We start from the raw sequence: 25,978 nt of genomic DNA, 5'->3' as shown, positions 1-25,978 counted from the left end.
CAGCATTATGACAAGATATAACTTTTGAGGAGCTTGCCAAGGAATTATTCAAAATATGATTGCTACATGGACAACGCACAGCATGTTTTGCCGATTTTTTTAATTCGTTAACGGCACCTTTCGTTTCGAATGCCATTACTGAGCAACTGTCGACACCAAAACCTACACAAAAATTTAAATCTAAATTAAAATTCTTTACGGAATCTTCAACAATGTGGCCTAAAGCAACTCTAGTTAAGCGGCGTTCTCCTTCTGAATCGACGTCTTCATTTTTTCTGTACCATCGCTGTTTACAATACTTTTACTATTTTTATCATCCCTATGCCCTTTCAAAGAAATATTTTGTCTACCACAAAGAATAACAGTTTATATTATTGGATTCAAATTCTTCCTATTTTCTTGAACCATTTCAACTCTTAACTTCCTGCTTATAGGGTTGATGGATTGTAAATAATTTTTTTAGGATTATTTGATTGATATTTATTTTTGTTTGGGAGGGGTCATGACCCCCCCCCCTTGGATCCGCCACTGCATCTCTGTCGTATGTTTGTTTTTATTAACTTTGGTAACATCCCAAACCTCCTAGCCATATAGTGTAAAGTATAATACTTTGCACAATACCTCTGTAGATGTTTTTTTTAATTTTTTGATTGACTTTTGCCAGAGAAAAGAGTACGTTCATGTCATTGCCCTATGTGTTCGAATTTTTTTTTTCAGGGCTTATTTTTTGTGCTTACTTCTCGTTTTTTCTCTCGATTTAACACTTTATGTTGTATTTTTGTTTGTTCATCTCCCTTTGCAATACTTTTTGTTATTGTTTCTTCTTTCCTATTGGATTTCCTGATCCCACCAACAAGGTTTGGTTGTTGTTGGACCTTGTTCTAATAAAGCTTCTTCTACTGCCTTTTATCTACTCGTATTCAACCGGCGTAGATTTCTGGACTTCGTTCAATTTTGTGTTAGTCCAGGAATAGAGTAGACGTGTGCTTTCGTTGTTTAAACTATCAAAGTGGCTATGTTTTTTCTATTTTTATTATATTTTCTCTATTTATGTATCCAGGTATATTCATACTTTTTGTGGAAAGTGTATTCTCCGTATTACTAAGTGGTGATCTAAGTCACACTCTTCTCATCTGTTTACCTTTTTATCTTGTCACTCTGGGTTTAGTATGTTGTTTTATTATGTACCAGCCCTGATAAGTATATATTGGACCAAACAAAAATACATACACAATTCAGATAGTTGGCAGTTTATTTTTTTTCTAATGCTTTTAATATAATACTATTTAATTAGTTACTAATAATACTACGTAATAACAATACTTACTAATAATATAGGTTCAATTAGAAACACAAAACAAAATATACTTAATATATCCCTACTTATTAATAATAATGTTTATTTTGTTGATAACTAAATATTGGGAGATATAATGAATACTTATTTATAAAACGTAGTAACATCACCCTTAGACTTTTACCGATCCAATTCAGTTAAACATTGACTCGACTAAGGATCTGCACTGTTCAGGGGTAAATATAATTAAAATTCAATTTCACAATGCTTGATAGTACGCAGTTTTTCAGTATTTGTTCATATTTCGTAGCAGTTACAGAACCATCAATAAATTGATAATATCGTAACCCTGAAACTGTCACAAACCCAAACCGTCACTTCTTAAGAAATTTGACGGTCCGTTTCAAACGGTATTCTGAAAAGCGTCATGCTTAGTCGTCATGCTATCTTCTACTGACCAATAAAGTTTATATTTTGCCCACATGAGCCTGGCGTGCTTGTGTTTTTTTGTTAACAGTGACTTTTCATTTGCCTATAAGAAAATTTCATTTTTTAAACTATGAGTAAAGTTTTAAACTGTTACTTGTAATTCAACCTTATAAAACTTTAATCCAGATTTATGTATCTACTTGCGACAACATTACTTTGATAAACTTAATCCAGTTTCAATATTCCGTTTAGCTGTAGCTTGACAGAGTATTTCTTTCAGTTTTTTGCAAAATTTTACCACTATTCTTCTATTCTTATCAGAAACTAGTTTTGGACGATCCAGGCTTTTATCTGTTATCTAAGATAGTTCTTGATTTATGCATAATGCTTAATTATATTCTACACTGTAATTTTATGAATATTACGGTCATCTGCCATTTCACGGATTTTTTTGCGGTAATAATCACCAACTAACGAATTTTTGAATTTGTAGAGATAAAACGAACAATTTTATTGAAATAATACAGAAATTAACTGAAATTGACAAGATATTAACTGTAGAATATAGGAACATTTGTTGTTTTCGCAGCTTATTTGTCTTACATTTTTCGGTTTTCAGCAGTTACTTCCTACTGTCCCAAAACTGAGTTGACACTAATTTTTACATATTTTAATGATTCTTACGACATAATAGGTTATATGAGTTGTGTAAAAAAATGTTTTTTTTTTAATATTTACTTGAGAAAACTGCTTAAAACAAATTTCACACTTTTAAGGATTTTCCTAAGTGTGCACTCTCAAATGACGTTCCAAATGAATATTCTGAGAAAACTGCTTAATACAAATTTCACACTTGTAAGGTTTTTCCCCAGAGTGCACCCTCAAATGTTTTTTCAAATTACTAGTTGAAGTAAACTGCTTAAAGCAAATTTCACACTTGTAAGGTTTTTCCCCAGTGTGCACTCTTAAATGTATTTTCAAGTAACTTGCTAAAGTAAACTGCTTTAAGCAAATTTCACACTTGTAAGGTTTTTCCCCAGTGTGCACTCTCAAATGCCCTTTCAAACCACTCGTATTAATAAACTTCTTTAAACAAATTTCACACTTGTAAGGTTTTTCTCCAGTGTGCACTATCAAATGTTTTTTCAAATTACCTGCTTGAAAAAATTGTTTAAAACAAACCTGACACTTGTAAGCTTTTTCTCCAAAGTGAAGTTTCATGTGATCTGTTAAAGTCCTTTTTTCAACAAACTGCTTAAAACAAATCTCACACTTGAAAGATTTTTCCTCAGAGTGCATTCTCAAATGTTTTTTCAAATTACTAGCTGAAGTAAACTGCTTAAAGCAAATTTCACACTTGTAAGGTTTTTGCCCAGTGTGCACTCTCAAATGCCCTTTCAAACCACTTGTGTCAGTAAACTTCTTTAAACAAATTTCACACTTGTAAGGTTTTTCTCCAGTGTGCACTCTCAAATGTGTTTTCAAATTACCTGCTTGAATAAATTGTTTAAAACAAACCTCACAAGTGTGAGCTTTTTTTCCAATGTGAATTTTTATGTGACCAGTTAACATACTTTTTTGAACAAACTGCTTAAAACAAATTTCACACTTGTAAGGTTTCTCCCCAGTGTGCACTCTTAAATGTATTTTCAAGTAAGTTGCTGAAGTAAACTGCTTATAGCAAATTTCACACTTGTAAGGTTTTTCCCCAGTGTGCACTCTCAAATGCCCTTTCAAACCACTCGTATCAGTAAACTTCTTTAAACAAATTTCACACTTGTAAGGTTTTTCTCCAGTGTGCACTCTCAAATGTTTTTTCAAATTACCTGCTTGAAAAAATTGTTTAAAACAAACCTCACACTTGTAAGCTTTTTCTCCAAAGTGAAGTTTCATGTGATCTGTTAAAGTTCTTTTTCCAACAAACTGCTTAAAACAAATCTCACACTTGTAAGGTTTTTCCCCAGAGTGCACTCTCAAATGTTTTTTCAAATTACTAGCTAAATTAAACTGCTTAAAGCAAATTTCACACTTGTAAGGTTTTTCCCCAGTGTGCACTCTCAAATGCCCTTTCAAACCACTTGTCTCAGAAAACTTCTTTAAACAAATTTCACACTTGTAAGGTTTTTCTCCAGTGTGCACTCTCAAATGTTTTTTCAAACTACCTGCTTGAATAAATTGTTTAAAACAAACCTCACAAGTGTGAGTTTTTTTTCCAATGTGAATTTTTATGTGATCAGTTAACATACTTTTTTGAGCAAACTGCTTAAAACAAATCTCACATTTGTAAGTTCTTTTTTTAGTCACCACTTTGCTATTTATATTTAATGTTTTTCCTTCAGCATATGGATTTATATAACTCCCTTCGTGAGCTGAATGTTCAATTATTGCCTCCATAATTTCCATTTTGTTATCTTGGAGATAATCTAAAAATCAAACTGACTATAATATAAATATTGAGTACAATAGAAAATAAATGTAAAACCAACTAAATGTAATAATCAAATTAAAGGTTACTAAAATGTACAGCTCTACAGCTGAAGTGTACTCAAGAATAAAATTATGTCTGGAGAAACTTGCGTGTCTGTCTTCTATATGCGTGATAGTCTGTCCTATTGTCTTTAGTAATAGTCTAACCTCAATGCATTCAATATTTGCATATCTACCCGTAAAATCCAATAATTTTGTGACGTCAGTCGGTATTAAATCACCCATTTTTACTTGCTCTTTACAATAAGAACACCACTAATTAAAAAAAAAATTAAAAATCACTTCCAACAAACCCAAACAAAAATAACTTGACAATTAAATATATTAACTTGTTATCAACACATAATATGACTTTAAAATGTAAAATACAACACAAGTAAACAAATTAATTTGGCATTTTGACATTTAAAACTTTAAGGTGGCGAGGAGCATTCAAAGCTATCTAGATATAGTCTATAAAATAGAAAAATAAAGAAATACATTGCATTAATAACCTGTTCCTGCAAATTTGCCGGTGTGTGTATTATTATAAAGGTAAGTATGTAAGCCAAATCTTAAACAATATGTCAACTATTTATAAACTGTTGAAAACCAGTCATATTGAAGTAATCTGATCAATTGACAATCTTCTATTTAAGAAGCTCACAATTATAAACCTGAAAAAAATGTCCACCAGATCAAGTTCTTCAAAATGGAGTGACTCAACAAAAAAGGAAAAGCTGACATTTAGAAACTACTGAAAATTTTTAAAAGAAATGTATTTAAGTTTTCGTTTTAATTTTTCAATATTTGTCACAGTTTTACTTTTGTAAATAATTTGAAATAATATAACATACAATTATTGTAATTGATGTTCTTTTTTAAAATATTCAGCGAAAGAATGAAACTTCTACCAGTAGAGTGTTAACGATTTTCAATAAATGATAAAATTAGGTAGATGTAGATTGAATGCTACATATGTCTGCTCTTGGCTGCTTAATATTTTGGTACAGACTAACCAAAAATTTAGATTAAAGAGAAATTGACATTCCACAATATATTCCTAATAAAATAGTGTCATAAAGTAGCGAAAAAATATAATACAAATAAATTATGCACCAGTTTACTACAGAAGGACAATGGAAAGTTTGTTGTTTAAACACATTTTCTCAGTTATATAAAGTCAAATTTAAAATTACAGAATAATTCAGGCACTAGTGTAATGCCTTGTCATGATTAAATATGAAAGGTAGGTGTTTAATATCATTAAATATCATTAAACAATTAATTTTATTGTCTCCTGGATTTGTGGCCTACTTGTAACAATTATTTGTTTGATATATATTAGTAATAAGGCTTGAAGCATGCAGTTTGACCTAGTAATTAATTTATAAAAGGAATATAACAAATGAGCAGTCGTAAAGACTGCCCTAGAGTGGAATCCCCAAGGGAAAAGAAAAAGAGGTCGCCCAGTACAAACTTGGAGAAGATCCATATATATATATATATATATATATATATATATATATATATATATATATATATATATATATATATATATATATATATATATATATACCGATTCGGCAAATTTTCAACTACCGTATACGTTATTCAGTATGTGGAACAAAGATAACACTTAATTGTTTGAATACGAGTGAGACACAATCCACGCACTTGGAGTAGCGAGTCTAATTTTTAAACAGTGTTGCGAAATTTCTGTAACATAACTCCTTCTAAAACATTAGTCGGATACATGAGTGTAACATAATGTTTAAATCCACTACAGTTCATTGTAGAATGAAAATTAATATTGCCCCAACAAACCTTACATGAAGTAATCATGTAAGTATTATTTTTTAAACGATTATATCATTACTTCATTAATTAACAAAGAATACAGAATTGAGAAATTGAGATGCGACAACAGCGTGAGCTAAATAAATATCGCACTTCAGTAGACAGACAAATAGTATAAAGCATTTGCCCCCTCTACGACTTCCCCTCAAAAGAATAGGCGGTCCTTATCTGTACAGCAGGTTTAAGGTCAATAAGGTAAGGTCTATTTCTTTGATTTTTAGCTGTCGTGGTAAAAGGTTGAAAACAAATAATTAACATGCCAAGCGTATACAGTAGAACCTCGATAAGTTAAATTCCAAGGGAAAAACCAAATATTTTAAGTTATACAGGTTTTAAGTTATCAAGGGTCTATGTTGTGATGGATTAATATAGGTCAGAAGTTCATTAAAATATAGGCATTTATTATACACTACATTCATTTATTATATTCGTTACAAAAAGTTAAAGCAATAATTAAAGGTATAGTCTACTAAAAAAAGTCTGATTTTCTTTTGATTTAAACAATTCATAGATTCTAAATCGATTTGATTTTAAATAACATAGAGAAGAAAATACGTTATCTTTTATGTTTCTACACTGCTCTATAAATGATCGTACAGTCGTTATAGCACTCTTGCTTCGTTGATTGATATGCTCTTAGATGAAGTTTGTAGGTCGTCATTAAATTCATCGTCTTTATAACTTTAAATACAGTACATGTTGTTATTCCATTATTCAGGATCATTATTATCTTCCTCTTCAAAATGATTTCTTGAGGTTCTGAAGAAAAACCACAGGTTCTAAAGCAGTTTTTCACTGTGAGGAGTGTTACGTTTTGCCATGTTTTGTTCATTATCCTCATTACTTGAAGAACATTGATAGAAGAAATCGTATTTTGCTCCATATCAGCTATCATTCTTCTAACAACTTCTTTTCTGTATAATGTTTTAAAATTTTTAATGATACTCTGATCCAAAGGTTGAAGTTGTGATGTTGTGTTTGGTGGAAGAAATTGTACTTTGATTGCCTTTAATGGTGGTATGTCTCCGTGTGCTGTTCAGTTGTCGATGAACAGAACAATTTTTCTATTTCAAGTTGCCCTTTGCTAATCTATATTATTCAGCCATTTTTTAAAAAGTTCTGCTGTCATCCATGCTTTTTTATTAGCTTCGTAATCCATGGGTAGTGATTTTAAACCTGCAAAACACCGAGGTTTTTTTGACTTACCTATATAATTAAAGGTTTGAGTTTTTCTGTGCCCGTAGAATTTGCACAAAGCAGAATCGTAAGTCGTTCCTTGCTGTGTTTTTCTCCATGACATTTTTTATTTTTGAATGTTAATGTTTTTTCGGGAAGACATTTAAAAAACAGACCAGTTTCATCAGCAATAAAAACATCATTGGGATCATAATTATTCACTAAATTATGCAAGTCAGATTTCCATTCTTGGCAGACTGATTTGCTTACGCTCGTACTTTCGCCGCACATTTTTTTAAGACTAAATCATTCGTTTATTGAAATTCTCTAACCAGCCATTGCTGGCTTTAAAATTATCGATTTTTAGTGAATTAGCGAACTCTATAGCCTTTTCTTTCAGTATGGGTCCACTGATACTGATGTTTTTGTTTCGATATTGTTTTAACCACGTAAACAAACACTGTTCCAAATTAGGGAATTTGGCAATTTTTGTCTCCTGATTCTTGTTTTTTCAATAGTTCGGTTTCTTTTTTTATGATGATTGATAATGTACTCTCGTGTATTCCAAACAGAGCCGCAACTTCTTTTCTTTTGAATCCATTTTTCACTGCTTCTATAGCTTTTAATTTATCAGCATATGTTAGCGTTGTTAATTTTCTTTTTGAACTCATTTTAAGCAAGGTATCACACAGTACCTAAATCGATGTTTCTAGAACAGTGATCAAAACTTATGATACAGTAAGCTGTTCAGCTGTCATTGGTAAACAATTTTATTTTATAGGGATTGTGAAAACATTTCTTTAAGTTACTGAGGGCCAATATTGATATTATTTATTTAAGTTATCGAGATTGTGTATTTTAAGTTGTAGAGGTTTTGGGCTCCGATGGGAAGGGAACATATAATTTTTTGAAGTTATAGAGGTTTTTAATTTATTGAGGTTTGACCTATCGAGGTTCTACTGTATTTTCAAAAAGAAAAGATTCAAATGGTGAAATGGTATTATGGGAACCATTCTATTGTAGAAATAATACAGTTATTTATTGCTGCTTTTTAAAAATAATAACTTTTTAAAAAATGTTTTCCGATGAATCTTCATTCACAATCCATAAACGTCATAATCCATCTGTCGTCCGCTATTGGTCTAGGGAAAAGAAACATTTGAGTATTGCTGTGAAAACACAATTCCCAAAGAAATTAAATGTGTGGACTAACATTTATAACGATAATATAATTGGTCCATTTTTTATTACGGGAAATCTAAATGGGCGAAAGTATCTAGATTTATTAAAATGGCCCCCTAGATCACCAGGGGAATGCCCCAAGGATTAGGAATGCTAAAATCAAAATTATATCGGCATGATTTCGAACGAGCCACCAATTTAGCAGAATTGTAAGAAAAAATTGTTCAACTTTGTAGTCGAGTACAACCAAATCAGCTAAATCCAATGAGACTTGCTTTAATTGATAGATTCGGATTTTGTTTAGCTTAAAATGGTGGTTTGTTTGAACATTTAATTGGTTAGAGATTTTTTAAAAATGCCTTTAATTTTAATTATTTAGAATAATTTTTTTGATTGGTTTTTTTCTTATAAAAATAATATTTATATTTAGTTAATGTTTGTTAAGTTAATTATTGTTTTATTTCCTAGCTACCAGAGCTAAAAATCTACAAAAATTACATTTAAAACTCGAATTCCTATAAGTGTTTGAGTTTTTCTTAAAGATTTACTGACGGAAAGTTGGCGACGAAATAATTTTATGCAAAGAACTACACCCCATCAACGTCCGATAATTACTGTCGGTCATCGGTGTATTTTTATGCCGCTTCGCACTGTAAAAGAAGGCGTTGCTTAAAATTTCAAACTCTTCAGGGGAATAATGCTTTGTTGCCACACATAAATTACTTAAATCACTGTTCTTTGTTAACTAATAAAGTAATTGATAAAATCGATTTGAAAATAACAATTACGTGGCTACTTTATTTGAATTTTTTTGGGACAATATTAATTTTTATTTTACAATGAACTGTAGTGGTTTTAAATATTATTTTAGACTCATGCATCGGACTAAAATTTAGAAGGGAAGATGTAACAGAAATAATAGCAACACTGTTTAAAAGTCATACCTACTCCGTCGAGATGATGACTGCCTCTCACTTCTATTCAAACAATTAAGTGTTATCTTCGTTCCACATATTGAATAACGTATACGGTAGTTGAAAATTTGCCGAATCTGTATAACAAATGAGGGAGGTAGAGTTGATCAAAAGCAAGCCATAGGTCCTAACGCTTAAGTCATTATTTTCCAGGTTCATGTCAATAAAAAGGTCAATTGGGTTTGGTGGTTTTACTTTAATCCACAACTTCAATTCATTCCTGTATTTATAGAGTAACTAATTCTTACCTGATACAAGAAAATTATACAGCAGGCAAGTAAAATTAAATCTTCCCTTTGATTCAGCAATGTTATTAAATCATGAATGAGCTTGGTGGGATAAGACAAGGTGACAACTAATTTTTTTGTCAAAAAGCGTCCCTGATCGAAGGAACTTTGGGAAACAGTGGTTTAAATAAGCTTAAGCGATAATGATTTAAAATATGCTATATGCTTGCTGTATCAATTAAAAATTGCTCGTAAAGATAAGTCAAACTAGGAATAGAAAAGAGCATACTTTACTCAAGATTGCTTAATGGACCAGACTGTGTGTTTGTTATCTATAAATTGAATTTCATGCAGAATTTAAAAAAAAATTATGAAATTCAGACAACCCTGTAATGCCTATAATTAGCAGAAAGAATTTTTTATTTCTGTGGTTGATATTTCTTTGGTTAACAAAATATTGTTAAAACAAAACACTTAATTGGTAATTGTCTGTTTTATGTCTTTAAATTGTATGTAAGATCAAAATTATATTGTTAAAAAATGTATTCCTAGGTATTGTAGACTACTTCTACATATGAGAGAACTGTAATTATTTATTAAGAGGGTATGCCTCAAAAATGCCTAATTTTTTGTGAACTATACGGTAGACTTATAATGAGACAGGGCAGTCCTGTATATCTTTCTAATAGGCACACTTTATTGCCTATGTAACCTTCCACTACCAAACAATTTTTCTCTAAATAACCTAACAGAACTTAACCTAACCACATCTAACATAAAAAAACTGCAAGAAACCAGTAATTTTTTGTTAATAAAAGTAGGTAAGAATAAAATGTAACCAAACCTAACATAATCAAATCTAACTTACCTAAACCTACCAACAAAGCAGAAATATTTTTTTTGTTAATAGTTAAGAAAAAACATTTTGTATAACTATGACTCTACTGGTTAGCATTGTCCTTCTTGAGCATATCAAAGGGTTAACAATGATTTCCTGGTGTCATTTCTTATTTCCTGTTGTTTCATGGTATGCAATGGTCAAGGTTTTTAAAAATAATACATTATTATTTTAAATTTAAATAAAATAAAAAAAGGGTGTCTCAATAAAAATCACTGTACAATCATTAATAAGTTAAGCAGAATTCATTGCTGTAAATTTCATATCTGTGGACATCCTAATCTCTTACTACACCTGGGTAATTACTAACCTTTTTCAATTTTTTGGTTTTCTTCAAATGAGTTGAGTTTATTCCCATGTCCTTCTATTTCAGTATTTATGGGATGTTCCTTTAATTCTAAATAATCATATCTTTCATGTGTATTTTGCCTACTGCATTCCTCCTTAATTTCACATTTAAAGTCATCCAAAAGAGCATTATCCAGGTCATTATACTCTATTTCTACTTTACACGTTTCTTCTATAATTTCTTGTTTTACTTCCATTTGATTTTATGTATTTCAATAATAATTTTACATTTAAAATGTGAAACCACTATAACAAATCTAGGTATATAGGTTTTCTGAAATCAGAAATCAATGAACAACAATCTCATTGTACCAACCATGGAACAATCAACAATCAAAAATTGGGGTGAGAGTTTCTAGCGCCAAATAAGTTCGGAATCGGGAACTAAAATATTTAGCGGCAAATTCAAAATGTAGGTTCTCAATTTAAGGTGGGAAATTCAAAAAGGATATACTGAATTTTAGGCGAGAAATTCAAAATGTTCCGAATTTTATGTGGAAAATAAATATAGCCATAAAATAATAAATAAAAACCTATTCGGACGATTTTCACATTTGGTCCCATTGAAGATAGCTATAATTGAGCTGTCAATTAAAGTTCATAGAATGAAATGTTGACGCTTGACTGTGTTGCCATGTTTTTTTAATAAATCGGGAAATAGCATGTGATTTATAATTAATAAAAATCCAATAGAACGTTAACAAACTAACAGTCAAAAAGAAATTCTTTCAAAAAATAATAAGAATAGTATTCAGGTACTTTCCACAGACATCTGGTGACCATCTGTAACAATCTGGCAACTAGTGGTTTGAGGATTGCCAAATCCAAATCTATTAGCTTATTATCAAAGGCAAATGCCAAAAAAATGTTGTAATAATTAACTGCAATTAATATGAGAAGAAACTAGTATTTATTCGTTCGTTTTGTATATAAAAAAATAAAAAAAATTGCATAATTCATATAATATAATAAAAATGTATTTTTGAAAGCTTCTCTATTTGTAATTGAAGCCTACAACATATACATTATAAAGACATGACAACACAGTCAAACGTCAAAAATTTGTTTTGTGAATTTAATTCACAGCTCCTTTGTAGCTATCTTCAATGGGACCAAATGTGAAAATCGTCCACTTATTCGATGCCAAAATATTGTTACGAACATACTTTTGACATGGCCCAGGTAACGGTTGCATTGCATCTCTAATACTCTTCGAAAACATTCGCGATGTATCGAGTGCGAGAGAGAATAGCCGGTCACGTAAGCGAATTAGAGGTGGGACAATGCCAGAATATTCTAGAACATAGTAACTTTGTTATATATATGTAACGTTTTTAGGAGTGAGTTTAGTTGATAAAAGAGTACCGAACTGTAAACTTATAAATAAATATATGTATATAAATCCGAACCGCTCGTTTTATTTAATCTCGCTACAGTTGGTGTTACGGTGTGAGTAAAAAAGAAATAAATTCAGCAGTGACTTTTGAAAAAGACTTTTGAACTTTTGAAAAGTATTGTTCGTCGGGAACATCCGCGTAGATCGGTAGTGATCTTTGTACGAAAGAACATTTAAAAAGTACGTGTGTGCCTGACCAAAGATGCTGCTAGTACAACTCTCAGTAAAACAGTTGCGAGAGCAACTAGAAGAACGCGATGAAGATTGCAGCGGGTCCAAGAAGATCCTCCAAGAACGACTGAAGAATGTTCTTAACAAGAATGGAGATGACCCAGAGACATTCCAGTTTCAGTCAGCAGAAGAAGCAGTTTTAATGAAGATAGAAGAAACTTCTAAAAAAATTGAAGAATCTTCTCGAAAGAATGATGAAAGATTCAATGAAACGTCTAAAATGATAGAAGAATTTTCTAAAAAAAATGATGATAAATTCGATACTGTTTCCAAAAGATTCGATGAAACGTCTCAAATGATTGAAGAATCTTCTCGAAAGAATGATGAAAGATTCAATGAAACGGCTCAAACTATTAAAGAAATAGCTAGACAAAACGACGAGAAATTCGAAAATATGTCTAGAAGATTCGACGAAGTATGTAATCAAAACAATGACAAATTTGAAGAAGTCACAAGAACATTCGATAAAGTAGAAGAGAAGATCAAACAGTTAGAGAACATGATAATTAATACAAAAGTGCTACCACCGGTTAACACAATAGCCTTAGATTCGGTAGTGAAAGAAGAATCACCTAGAGACGAAACGACACATAATATGAGATTCAAATTGCCACCATTTGATGGAAAGTCTTCTTGGTCCATATACCTTAGACAATTTGAAGCTATTGCGACAGCCAATCATTGGACAGAACAAGAAAAAGCTGTTTTCTTGACTGCTGCTTTACGAGGTGATGCTGCTGATATCCTAAGATCAATTCCCAAGGGTCAAGAAAAATGTTAACAGACCTTGTTCACTCGACTAGATAAACGTTACGGAGATGCCCATCTACAACCAGTCTACAAAGTACAAATAAGAAGTAGAATCCAACGAGCAAGTGAGAGTTTGCAAGAATTTGAAGCAGATATTGCTCGTATAGCGCTGTTGGCATATCCAGAGGCACCAGACAACATTTTGGAAGAAATTGCTGTAGATGCCTTCGTCAATGGGTTAAGAGACAGTGAACTACAGAAAGCTTTACGACTATCAAGACCGAAAGTTTTAGATGAAGCGCTCGCTATTGCCTTGGAACATGAAACAGCTAGTCAAGTTTCACGGAGCTATCGAGTACGAATCTCTGAAGAGAACGACGTACAAAACGATAAACGTCTAGAGGAAATCGTACGGAAAGTAGTTCGTAACATGATGCCGAAGAGACGTGAAACCAGATGTTGGAATGGTAACGACGTGGATCACATTCGTCGTAAATTGCATGAAAATAATTCAACTGTCAGAAAGCTAGAACAGATCGAACACTGGGCTGGAAAAAGTCATTCAAATGCTGAGGCTCAGTCAAGACGGCCATACAGTGCAAATCTTAATCATTGTCTTGAATTAGAAGAACGACTTTGCCCCGTGAGACGAACCACCGTCATTAATGATCAATGGCAGCCTGAACAGCTACAAGACGCCCAAGCAGATGATCCATGTATAAAAAGAGTATTGGATTGGATGCGTCGAAGTAAAAGACCTTCTTGGCAAGACATTAGTGCATGTAGTCCAGAAGTCAAGTGTTACTGGAGCCAATGGAATTGTCTAGTGCTGAAAGATGATCGATCTTCTGTATAGAACCTTTGAGAACGATGATGGTACAGAAACTAAGCTTCAGTTGATTGTACCTAAAAGTAAAGTGTCAGAAGTATTGCGTCAGTTGCATGACGGTGTATCAGGTGGACACTTTGGTATCACGAAGACTCTGCTAAAAGTTCGAGAACGGTTCTATTGAGTGAACTGTAAAGATGATGTAAGAAGATGGTGCCGGAAATGTGAACTGTGTGCAACCAGTAATGGTCCAGCTGGTAAAAAGAGGTCACCCATGAGACAGTACAATGTTGGTAGTCCTATGGAAAGAGTAGCAATCGACATTGCAGGTCCACTTCCAGAGACAAATGATGGAAATAAATATATCCTGGTAGCCATGGATTATTTTACGAAATGGACTGAGGCCTATGCGATACCAAATCAAGAAGCTGCTACCGTTGCAGAGGTACTTGTTAAAGAATTCTTTAGCCGATTTGGTGTTCCTTTGGAGATCCACTCCGACCAAGGGCAAAACTTCGAGTCAACCCTTTTCCAAAACGTTTGTAAATTGATTGGTGTCAATAAGACCAGAACGACACCCCTGCATCCTCAATCAGATGGAATGGTCGAGAGAATGAACCGAACAATGGGTAAACACCTGTCCAAAGTTGTATCAGAACATCAAAGAGATTGGGACCAGCACATTCATTTATTCCTAATGGCCTACCGCTCGGCCGTGAATGAAACTACAGGCCAGACTCCAACCTGCCTGATGTTAGGTCGTGAAGTTCGTTTACCCTGAGACCTAGAGTTTGGCTGCAGACCTTCCGAAGAACATGTTGCAAGCGAAGATTATGTCGACCGCCTGAAGTTAAGAATGAACAACATTCATGAACTTGCCCGACAACACATCCAGATAGCCAGTGACAGAATGAAAGATCAATATGATTCTCGATGCTATGAAGTAGGTGATCTTGTTTGGCTTTATAATCCACAACGTCGTCGAGGCTTGTCTCCCAAACTGCAAAGACAATGGGAAGGTCCATATGAAATTAAAAAGAAAATAAATGACGTAATATACCGAATTAAGAAGTTGCCGAAAGGTAAACCAAAAGTAGTTCACATAAATCGTCTTGCACCATATGCTGGCTCAAATGAAACAGAAGAAGCACGAACCCTTTAACATGAGATCAAACATGACCGGCGACCAAGCTTTAATGAATTTATGTCCAATTACGCAGAGAGAAAGAGTGCTAGATTCGGCGTGACCACAGAAGTTCAGCAAGATCTTTTTAATGTTCCGCATAACGTCTCTCTAGCCCACTGTGTTGCCCAAGATCTTGAGATGACTAAAGGAATCTCATCCGTATTTTATAAGAAATTCGGTCGTTTGGACGAGTTAAAAAACCAGCAGCCTAAAGTTGGAAGAGTACTGAGATTAGAAGATGGTTCTCGATCTTTGCTGTATATGGTGACCAGGAAGTCGTATACAGACAGGGCAAGCTACGAGGATATATGGCGTGCTCTAACTAATTTGAAGAAAATTGTGTGCAATTACGACATCAAGAATTTGGCCTTACCCAAGATAGGCCATGCGCTAGATAATTTGGACTGGAAGATTGTCAGAAGCATGCTTGAAGTGATCTTCCGAGACACCGGCGTACGAATTACTGTGTGTTGCATTAACCCGATGAGATCGTATCCTTCAAAGTCAGTAGACTGTTATTTCTTTCTAAAGGGTTCATGCAGAGCTGGAGAGTCCTGTAGATTCCGCCATCCTGTGCCTACCTATAGAGTTGCTGATCGGGACGATCAGATTTAAGAGGGGAGCAGTGTTGAAGAAAAGAACATACTTTTGGCATGGCCCAGGTAACGGTTGCATTGCATCTCTAATACTCTTCGAAAACATTCACGATGTATCGAGTGCGAGAGAATAGCCGGTCACGTAGGCGAATTAGAGGTGGGACAACGCCAGAATATTCTAGAACATAGTAATTTTTTTATATATATGTAACGTTTTTAGGAGTGAGTTTAGTTGGTAAGAGAGTACCGAACTGTAAACTTATAAATAAATATATGTACCTAATTGTTGACACGCTGATATCGCTGTGCCAAAATATGGTAACGCTTGGCCATATTTTGAAAATTTATCTATAATTGTTAAAAATCTTTGATTACCAACTTTATAAGTATCTATATGTATTATCTCAAAAGGCTTGGATGGTGTGTGGGTTAATATTAAAGGTTCTTTATGTGGATTTCTATTATATTTTGATCTTTGGCATATTTCACATTCGTTTATATATTTTTCTATATCCTTCTACAACCAGTGTTGACATATGGGTCGGAGACATGGACCATTTCCAAGGCAGATGAAAATTTCCTGCTTATATTTGAACGAAGCTTGTATAATACTATGATATGATACAAGCTGTATAATTTGAACGAAGCAAAAATTGCCATCATTTTTTTCTGTGCCATCGCTGTTTACAATACTTTTACTATTTTTATCATCCCTATGCCCTCTCAAAGAAATATTTTGTCTACCACAACAGTTTATATTATTGGATTCAAATTCTTCCTATTTTCTTGAACCATTTCAACTCTTAACTTCCTGCTTATAGGGTTGATAGATTTTAAATAATTTTTTTTAGGATTATTTGATTGATATTTATTTTTGTTTGGGAGGGGTCATGACCCCCGTGACCACCCCCTTGGATCCGCCACTGCATCTCTGTCGTATAAGTTTGTTTTCATTAACTTTGGTAACATCCCAAACCTCCTAGCCATATAGTGTAAAGTATAATACTTTGAACAATACCTCTGTAGATGTTTTTTTTTTTATTTTTTGATTGACTTTTGCCAGAGAAAAGAGTACGCTCATGTCATTGCCCTACCCGTATTTATTGTTTCTCTGACTTCATCTTCACCACTGTTCTTTCTTTTTTCGTCAGCAAATCCTCGAAGTGCTTTATCCATGTTTCCTCAAATAGTTACCAATCTAATGATGTTTTTATTAGTTGTTTCAACAGTTTTTATGTCTCTCTTTTTCCTTCTGAACTCTTTGTCTCCTTAAAGGTTATGTATGTGTACGAATTTTTTTTCAGGGCTTATTGACGTGACAACGTCTTAAATTAGGTTGTGGCTCGGAGTCATTCATGAAAAAGTGTAACGCCCGCTCACGTCTGTTACGATGAGTCACCGAACGAGAGAGAGGCCCGCCGGACCGGCGAATGCCTTGCGTCTCTCTCCCACTCAAACATGATCGGTCCGCTGCGCGCGCAGCACTAGAGAATTAGGCGCGTTGAATCGGTGCGTGCTTGTGTCTCTGTCTTTCTCGAGCGTTCTTGGCGTTCAAGACACATTACAGCAGAAACACTTCCTTTCATTTCATATTTCTCCTATCATCGTCCTATCCTCAACAAAATCACTCAAATAGAAATTAGTTAAGTTTAAGTTTACATGTACAATGTTTTAGTAAACAAAATATATTTCAATAGTTAAAATTTGTGCAATTCTTATTTTCATTCAATTCCTTGTTCCTATTGTGCAATTTAATAATATTCATATCAATAAATATTCTACCGAGAAAAAGACGTTGTCACGTAAAATCTTCGCCCGTAAACCGACTTTACAGGCAACCGATTTTTTTTTATGCTTACTTCTCGTTTTATCTCTCGATTTAACAGTTTATGTTGTATTTTTCTTTGTTCGTCTCCCTTTTCAATACTTTTTGTTATAGTTTCTTCTTTTCTATTGGATTTCCTGATCCCACCAACAAGGTTTGGTTGTTGTTGGACCTTGTTCTAATAAAGCTTCTTCTGCTACCTTTTATCTACTCGTATTCAACCGGCGTAGATTTCTGGACTTCGTTCAATTTTCTGTTAGTCCAGGAATAGAGTAGATGTGTGCTTTCATTGTTTAAACTATCAAAGTGGCTATATTTTTTCTATTTTTATTATATTTTCTCTGTTTATGTTTCCAGGTATATTCATACCTTTTGTGGAAAGTGTATCCTCCGTATTACTAAGTGGTGATCTGAGTCACACTCTTCTCATCTATTTACCTTTTTATCTTGGCAGTCTGGGTTTAGTATGTTGTTTTATTATGTACGAGCCCTAATAAGTATATATTGGACCAAACAAAAATACACAATTCAGATACTTGGCAGTTTATTTTTTTTTCTAATGCTTTTAATATAATACTATTTAATTAGTTACTAATAATACTACGTAATAATTATACTTACTAATAATACAGGTTCATTTAGAAACACAAAAAAAAATATATTTAATCTATCCCTACTTATTAATAATAATGTTTATTTTGTTGACAACTAAATATTGGGAGATATAATGAATACTTATTTATAAAACGTAGTAACATCACCCTTAGATTTTTTACCGATCCAATTCAGTTAAACATTGACTCGACTAAGGATCTGCACTGTTCAAGGGTAAATATAATTAAAGTTCAATTTCACAATGCTTGATAGTAGGCAGTTTTTCAGTATTTGTTGATATTTCGTAGCAGTTACAGAACCATCAATAAATTGATAATATCGTAACCCTGAAACTGTCACACAAACCCAAACCGTCACTTCTTAAGAAATTTGACGGTCCGTTTCAAACGGTTATTCTGAAAAGCGTCATGCTTAGTGTGAATAACTCGTTTACGGTAATCACCAACATTTTGCTTCGTCATTAAAAATTACTCTGGATTAATCTTCTACTGACCAATAAAGTTTAGATTTTGTCCACATGAGCCTGGTGTGCTTGTGTTTTTTTGTTAACAGTGACTTTTCATTTGCCTATAAGAAAATTTCATTTTTAAACTATGAATAAAGTATTAAACTGTTACTTGTAATTCAACTTTATAAAACTTTAATCCAGATTTATGTATCTACTTGCGACATTACTTTGATAAACTTAATCCATTTAGCTGTAGCTTGACAGAGTATTTCTTTCAGTTTTTTTGAAAAATTTTACCACTATTCTTCTATTCTTATCAGAAACTAGTTTTGGACGATCTAGGCTTTTATCTGTTATCTAAGATAGTTCTTGATTTATGCATAATGCTTAATTATATTCTACACTGTACTTTTACGAATATTACGGTCATCTGCCATTTCACAGATTTTTTTGCGGTAATAATCACCAACTAACGAATTTTTGAATTTGTATAGATAAAACGAACAGTTTTATTAAAATAATACAGAAATTAACAAGATATTAACTGTAGAATATAGGAACATTTGTTGTTTTCACAGCTTATTTGTCTTACATTTTTCGGTTTTTAGCAGTTCCTTCCTACTGTCCCAATATTGAGTTGACACTAACTTTTCCATACTTTAATGATTCTTAAGACATAATAGGTTATATGGGTTGTATAAAAAATGTTTTTTTTTAATATTTACTTGAGAAAACTGCTTAAAACAAATTTCACACTTTAAGGATTTTCTTAAGTGTGCACTCTCAAATGACTTTCCAAATGAATTTTCTGAGAAAACTGCTTAAAACAAATTTCACACTTGTAAGGTTTTTCCCCAGAGTGCACTCTCAAATGTATTTTCAAACTACTAGCTGAAGTAAACTGCTTAAAGCAAATTTCACACTTGTAAGGTTTTTCCCCAGTGTGCACTCTCAAATGTTTTTTCAAATTACCTGCTTGAAAAAATTGTTTAAAACAAACCTCACACTTGTAAGCTGTTTCTCCAAAGTGAAGTTTCATGTGATCTGTTAAAGTCCTTTTTTCAACAAACTGCTTAAAACAAATCTCACATTTGTAAGGTTTTTCCCCAGAGTGCTCAAATGTTCTTAAATGTTTTTTCAAACTACTAGCTGAAGTAAACTGCTTAAGGCAAATTTCACACTTGTAAGGTTTTTCCCCAGTGTGCCGTCTCAAATGCCATTTCAAACCACTTGTGTCACTAAACTTCTTTAAACAAATTTCACACTTGTAAGGTTTTTCTCCAGTGTGCACTCTCAAATGTTTTTTTAAATTACCTGCTTGAATAAATTGTTTAAAACAAACCTCACAAGTGTGAGCTTTTTTTCCAATGTGAATTTTTATGTGATCAGTTAATATACTCTTTTGAGCAAACTGCTTAAAACAAATTTCACACTTGTAAGGTTTTTCCCCAGTGTGCACTCTTAAATGTATTTTCAAGTAACTTGCTAAAGTAAACTGCTTTAAGCAAATTTCACACTTGTAAGGTTTTTCCCCAGTGTGCACTCTCAAATGCCCTTTCAAACCACTCATATCAGTAAACTTCTTTAAACAAATTTCACACTTATAAGGTTTTTCTCCAGTGTGTACTCTCAAATGTTTTTTCAAACTAGCTGCTTGAATAAATTGTTTAAAACAAACCTCACACTTGTAAGCTTTTTCTCCAAAGTGAAATTTCATGTGATCTGTTAAAGTCCTTTTTTCAACAAACTGCTTAAAACAAATCTCACACTTGTGAGGTTTTTCTCTAGTGTGCACTATCAAATGTTTTTTCAAATTGCTTGCTTGAAAAAATTGTTTAAAACAAACCTCACACTTATAAGCTTTTTCACCAAAGTGAAGTTTCATGTGATCAGTTAAAGTACTTTTTTGAGCAAACTGCTTAAAACAAATTTCACACTTGTAAGGTTTTTCCCCAGAGTGCACTCTCAAATGTTTTTTCAAATTACCAGCAAAAGTAAACTGCTTAAAGCAAATTTCACACTTGTAAGGTTTTTCCCCAGTGTGCACTCTCAAATGCCCTTTCAAATCACTTGTCTCAGTAAACTTCTTTAAACAAATTTCACACTTGTAAGGTTTTTCTCCAGTGTGCACTCTCAAATGTTTTTTCAAACTACCTGCTTGAATAAATTGTTTAAAACAAACCTCACAAGTGTGAGCTTTTTTTCCAATGTGAATTTTTAGGTGATCAGTTAAAGTACCTTTTCGAGCAAACCGCTTAAAACAAATCTCACATTTGTAAGTTTTTTTTTTAGTCACCACTTTGCTATTTATATTTAATGTTTTTCCTTCAGTATATGGATTCAAATAACTCCCTTCGTGAGCTGAATGTTCAATTAGTGCCTCCATAATTTCCATTTTGTTATCTTGGAGATAATCTAAAAATCAAACTGACTATAATATAAATATTGAGTACAATAGAAAATAAATGTAAAACCAAATAAATGTAATAATCAAATTAAAGGTTACTAAAATGTACAGCTCTACAGCTGAAGTTTACTCAAGGATAAAATTATGTCTGGAGAAACCTGCGTGTCTGTCTTCTATATCCGTGATAGTCTGTCCTTTTGTCTTTAGTAATAGTCTAACCTCAATGCATTCAATATTTGCATATCTATCCGTAAAATCCAATAATATTGTGACGTCAATCGTTATTAAATCACCCATTTTTACTTGCTCTTTACAATAAGAACACCACTAATTAAAAAAAAAAATTAAAAAATCAAGTCCAACAAACCCAAACAAAAATAACTTGACAATTAAATATATTAACTTGTTATCAACACATAATATGACTTTAAAATGTAAAATACAACACAAGTAAACAAATTAATTTGACAGTTTGACATTTAAAACTGTAAGGTGGCAAGGAGCATTCATTGATATTTTATAGATATAGTCTATAAAATAGAAATATAAAGAAATACATTGCATTAATAACCTGTTCCTGCAAATTTGCCGGTGTGTGTATTCTTATAAAGGTAGATATGTAAACCAAATCTTAAACAATAATTTATAAACTGTTGAAAACCAGTCATATTAAAGTAATCTGGTCAATTGACAATCTTCTATTTAAGAAGCTCACAATTATAAAACTGAAAAAAATGTCCACCAGATCGAGTTCTTCAAAATGGAATGACTCAACAAAAAAGGAAAAGCTGACATTTAGAAACTACTGAAAATTTTTAAAAGAAATGTATTTAAGTTTTCGTTTTAATTTTTCAATATTTGTCACAGTTTTACTTTTGTAAATAATTTGAAATAATATAACATACAATTATTGTAATTGATGTTCTTTTTTAAAATATTCAGCGAAAGAATGAAACTTCTACCAGTAGATTGTTAACGATTTTCAATAAATGATAAAATTAGGTAGATGTAGATTGAATGCTACATATGTCTGCTCTTGGCTGCTTAATATTTTGGTACAGACTGACCAAACATTTAGATTAAAGAGAAATTGACATTCCACAATATATGCCTAATAAAATAGTGTCATAAAGTAGTGAAAAAATGTAATACAAATAAATTATGCACCAGTTTACTACAGAAGGGCAATGGAAAGTTTGTTGTTTAAACACATTTTCTCAGTTATATAAAGTCAAATTTAAAATTACAGAAAAATTCAGGCACTAGTGTAATGCCTTGTCATGATTAAATACGAAAGGTAGGTGTTTAATATCATTAAACAATGAATTTTACTGCCTCCTGGATTTGTGGCCTACTTGTTTGTTTGCCACTTGTTAATTTAAACTGTAACAATTATTTGTTTGATATATATTGGTAATAAGGCTTGAAGCATGCAGTTTGACCTAGTAATTAATTTATAAAAGGAGTATAACAAATGAGCAGTCACAAAGACTGCCCTAGAGTGGAATCCCCAAGGGAAAAGAAAAAGAGGTCGCCCAGTACAAACTTGGAGAAGATCCATCATGGACGAGATAAGAGGTCAAGGAAAGTCTTGGAATGAGGTGAAGGCCTTAGCGCAAAATAGAACCCAATGGCGTGTTTTCACTGAAGCTCTATGCTCCACTTAGGAGTTTAGAGAAAGTTTCTTCACAAGAAAATTATACAGCAGGCAAGTAAAATTAAAACTTCCCTTTGATTCAGCAATGTTATTAAATCATGAATGAGCTTGGTGGGATAAGACAAGGTGACAACTAATTTTTTTGTCAAAAAGCGTCCCTGATCGAAGGAACTTTGGGAAACAGTGGTTTAAATAAGCTTAAGGGATAATGCTTTAAAATATGCTATATGCTTGCTGTATCAATTTAAAATTGCTTGTAAAGATAAGTCAAACTAGGAATAGAAAAGAGCATACTTTAATCAAGATTGCTTAATGGACCAGACTGTGTTTGTTGTCTATAAATTGAATTTCATGCATAATTTAAAAAATAATGATGAAATTCAGACAACCCTGTAATGCCTATAATTGGCAGAAAGAATTTTTTATTTCTGTGATTGATATTTCTTTGGTTAACAAAATATTGTTAAAACAAAACACTTAATTGGTAATTGTCTGTTTTATGTCTTTAAATTGTATGTAAGATCAGAATTATATTGTTAAAAAATTTATTCCTAGGTATTGTATATTACTTCTATATATGAGAGAACTGTAAGTATGTATTAAGAGGGTATGCCTCAAAAATACTTAATTTTTTGTGAACTATACCATAGACATATAATGAGTCAGGGTAGTCCTGCATCTCTTTCTAATAGGCACGCTTTATTGCCTATGTGACCTTCCACTACCAAACAATTTTCAATTTTCTCTAACTAACCTAACAGAACTTAACCTAATCACATCTAACATAAAAAAACTGCAAGAAACCAGTAATTTTTTGTTAATAAAGGTAGGTAAGAATAAAATGTTTTAATTTAACATTAGGTAACCAAAATTAAATCTGCTAACCAGTAATATTTTGTTAAAAGTAGGTAAGAATAAAATGTAACCAAACCTAACATAATCAAATCTAACTTACCTAAACCTACCAACAAAGCAGAAATATTTTTTTTGTTAATAGTTAAGAAAAAATATTTTGTATAACTATGACAATACTTGTTAGAATTGCCCTTCTTGAGCATATCAAAGGGTTCACAATGGTTTCATGGACATTTCTTATTTCCTGTTGTTTCATGGTATGCAATGATCAAGGTTTTTAAAAATAAGACATTGTTTTAAATTTAAATAACATAAAAAAGGGTGTCTCAATAAAAATCACTGTACAATCATTAATAAGTTAAGCAGAATTCATTGCTGTAAATTTAATATCTGTGGATATCCTACTCTCTTACTACACCTGGGTAATTACTAACCTTTTTCAGTTTTTTGGTTTTCTTCAAATGGGTTGAGTTTATTCCCATGTCCTTCTATTTCAGTATTTATGGGATGTTCCTTTAATTCTAAATAATCATATCTCTCATGTGTATTTTGCCTAGTGGATTCCTCCTTAATTTCACATTTAAAGCCATCCAAAAGAGCATTATCCAGGTCATTATAATCTATTTCTACTTTACACGTTTCATCGATAATTTCTTGTTTTACTTCCATTTGATTTTATGTATTTCAATAATAATTTTACATTTAAAATGTGAAACCACAATTCAACAAATACTATTCAAACAACAATTGGACGATTCTCACTTTTCACATTTGGTCCCATTGAAGATAGCTATAATTGAGCTGTCAATTAAAGTTCATAGAACGAAATGTTGACGTTTGGCTGTGTTGCCATGTTTTTTTAATAAATCGGGAAAGAGCATATGATTTATAATTAATAAAAATCCAATAGAACGTTAACAAACTAACAGTAAAAAAGAAATTCTGTCAAAAAATAATAAGAATAGTATTCAGGTACTTTCCACACACATCTGGTGACCATCTGTAACAATCTGGCAACCGGTGGTTTGAGGATTGCCAAATGTATCAGCTTATTATCAAAGGCAAATGCCAAAAAAATGTAATAATTAATTGCAAGCAATATGAGAAGAAACGAGTATTTATTCGTTCGTGTTGTATATAAAGAACTTTGACAAATTGGCAAATGTAGACAAAAAGAAATGTTTATTAATCATAGAATTTTCTGTGTAGAAAAATATGCAAAATTAACATTTAATTTCACAATGCTTGATAGTAGGCAGTTTTTCAGTATTTGTTGATATTTCGTAGCAGTTACGGAACCATCAATAAATTGATAATATCGTAACCCTGAAACTGTCACACAACCCCAAACCGTCACTTCTTAAGAAATTTGACGGTCAGTTTGGTGTAATTTTATCTATGGTCAGTTTCAAACGGTTATTCTGAAAAGCGTCATGCTTAGTGCGAATAACTCGTTTACGGTAATCACCAACATTTTGCTTCGTCATTAAAAATTACTCTGGATCAATCTTCTACTGACCAATAAAGTTTAGATTTTGCCCACATGAGTACTGGCGTGCTTGTGTTTATTTGTTAACAGTGACTTTTCATTTGCCTATAAGAAAATTTCATTTTTAAACTATGAGTAAAGTTTTAAACTGTTACTTGTAATTCAACTTTATAAAACTTTAATCCAGATTTATGTATCTACATGCGACATTACTTTGATAAACTTAATCCATTTAGCTGTAGCTTGACAGAGTATTTCTTTCAGTTTTTTTTGCAAAATTTTACCACTATTCTTCTCAGAAACTAGTTTTGGACGATCCAGGCTTTTATCTGTTATCTAAGATAGTTCTTGATTTATGCATAATGCTTAATTATATTCTACACTGTACTTTTACGAATATTACGGTCATCTGCCATTTCACAGATTTTTTTGCGGTAATAATCACCAACTAACGAATTTTTGAATTTGTATAGATAAAACGAACAGTTTTATTAAAATAATACAGAAATTAACAAGATATTAACTGTAGAATATAGGAACATTTGTCTTACATTTTTCGGTTTTTAGCAGTTACTTCCTAGGTTCTGTCCCAATATTGAGTTGACACTAATTTTTACATATTTTAATGATTCTTACGACATAATAGGTTATATGGGTTGTATAAAAAAATGTTTTTTTAAATATTGTAACCGTTTCAAAAGATTTAAAAGAAAATCATTATAAATTTCAATAATTTTTTTTTAAATAAAACTTCTAGCCCCATCTATCTGTCAAGTACCTACCTGTAGCCGACTCAAGGATTCTTCTGTAATTCCCAAATATATCCGGTAGATGAGC

The 25,978-nt window shown here is 32.2% G+C and overlaps 2 protein-coding genes across 2 annotated transcripts; both read right to left on the bottom strand.

Annotated features, from left to right (window-relative positions):
- Positions 1-528: 528 nt before the first annotated feature.
- Positions 529-11,164, bottom strand: LOC140445206 (uncharacterized). The gene is made up of 2 exons (XM_072537100.1): positions 10,820-11,164; positions 529-4,149 (listed from the first exon to the last, which is right to left on the bottom strand). Exons 1-2 carry the CDS (start codon positions 11,052-11,054, stop codon positions 2,510-2,512), a joined length of 1,875 nt encoding a protein of 624 aa, XP_072393201.1. The 5' UTR covers positions 11,055-11,164; the 3' UTR covers positions 529-2,509.
- Positions 11,165-18,552: 7,388 nt separating this feature from the next.
- LOC140445196 (uncharacterized) lies at positions 18,553-24,428 on the bottom strand. Its single transcript, XM_072537088.1, has 2 exons — positions 24,087-24,428; positions 18,553-21,148 (listed from the first exon to the last, which is right to left on the bottom strand). The coding sequence occupies exons 1-2, from the start codon at positions 24,319-24,321 to the stop codon at positions 19,503-19,505; spliced, it is 1,881 nt and encodes a 626-aa protein (XP_072393189.1). The 5' UTR covers positions 24,322-24,428; the 3' UTR covers positions 18,553-19,502.
- Between the last annotated feature and the right edge of the window lie 1,550 nt (positions 24,429-25,978).

This window comes from Diabrotica undecimpunctata, chromosome 1 (genome assembly GCF_040954645.1).
Source record: "Diabrotica undecimpunctata isolate CICGRU chromosome 1, icDiaUnde3, whole genome shotgun sequence".
NCBI classification, from domain to species: domain Eukaryota; kingdom Metazoa; phylum Arthropoda; class Insecta; order Coleoptera; family Chrysomelidae; genus Diabrotica; species Diabrotica undecimpunctata.
This window is presented reverse-complemented; position numbering and strand designations above follow the sequence as displayed.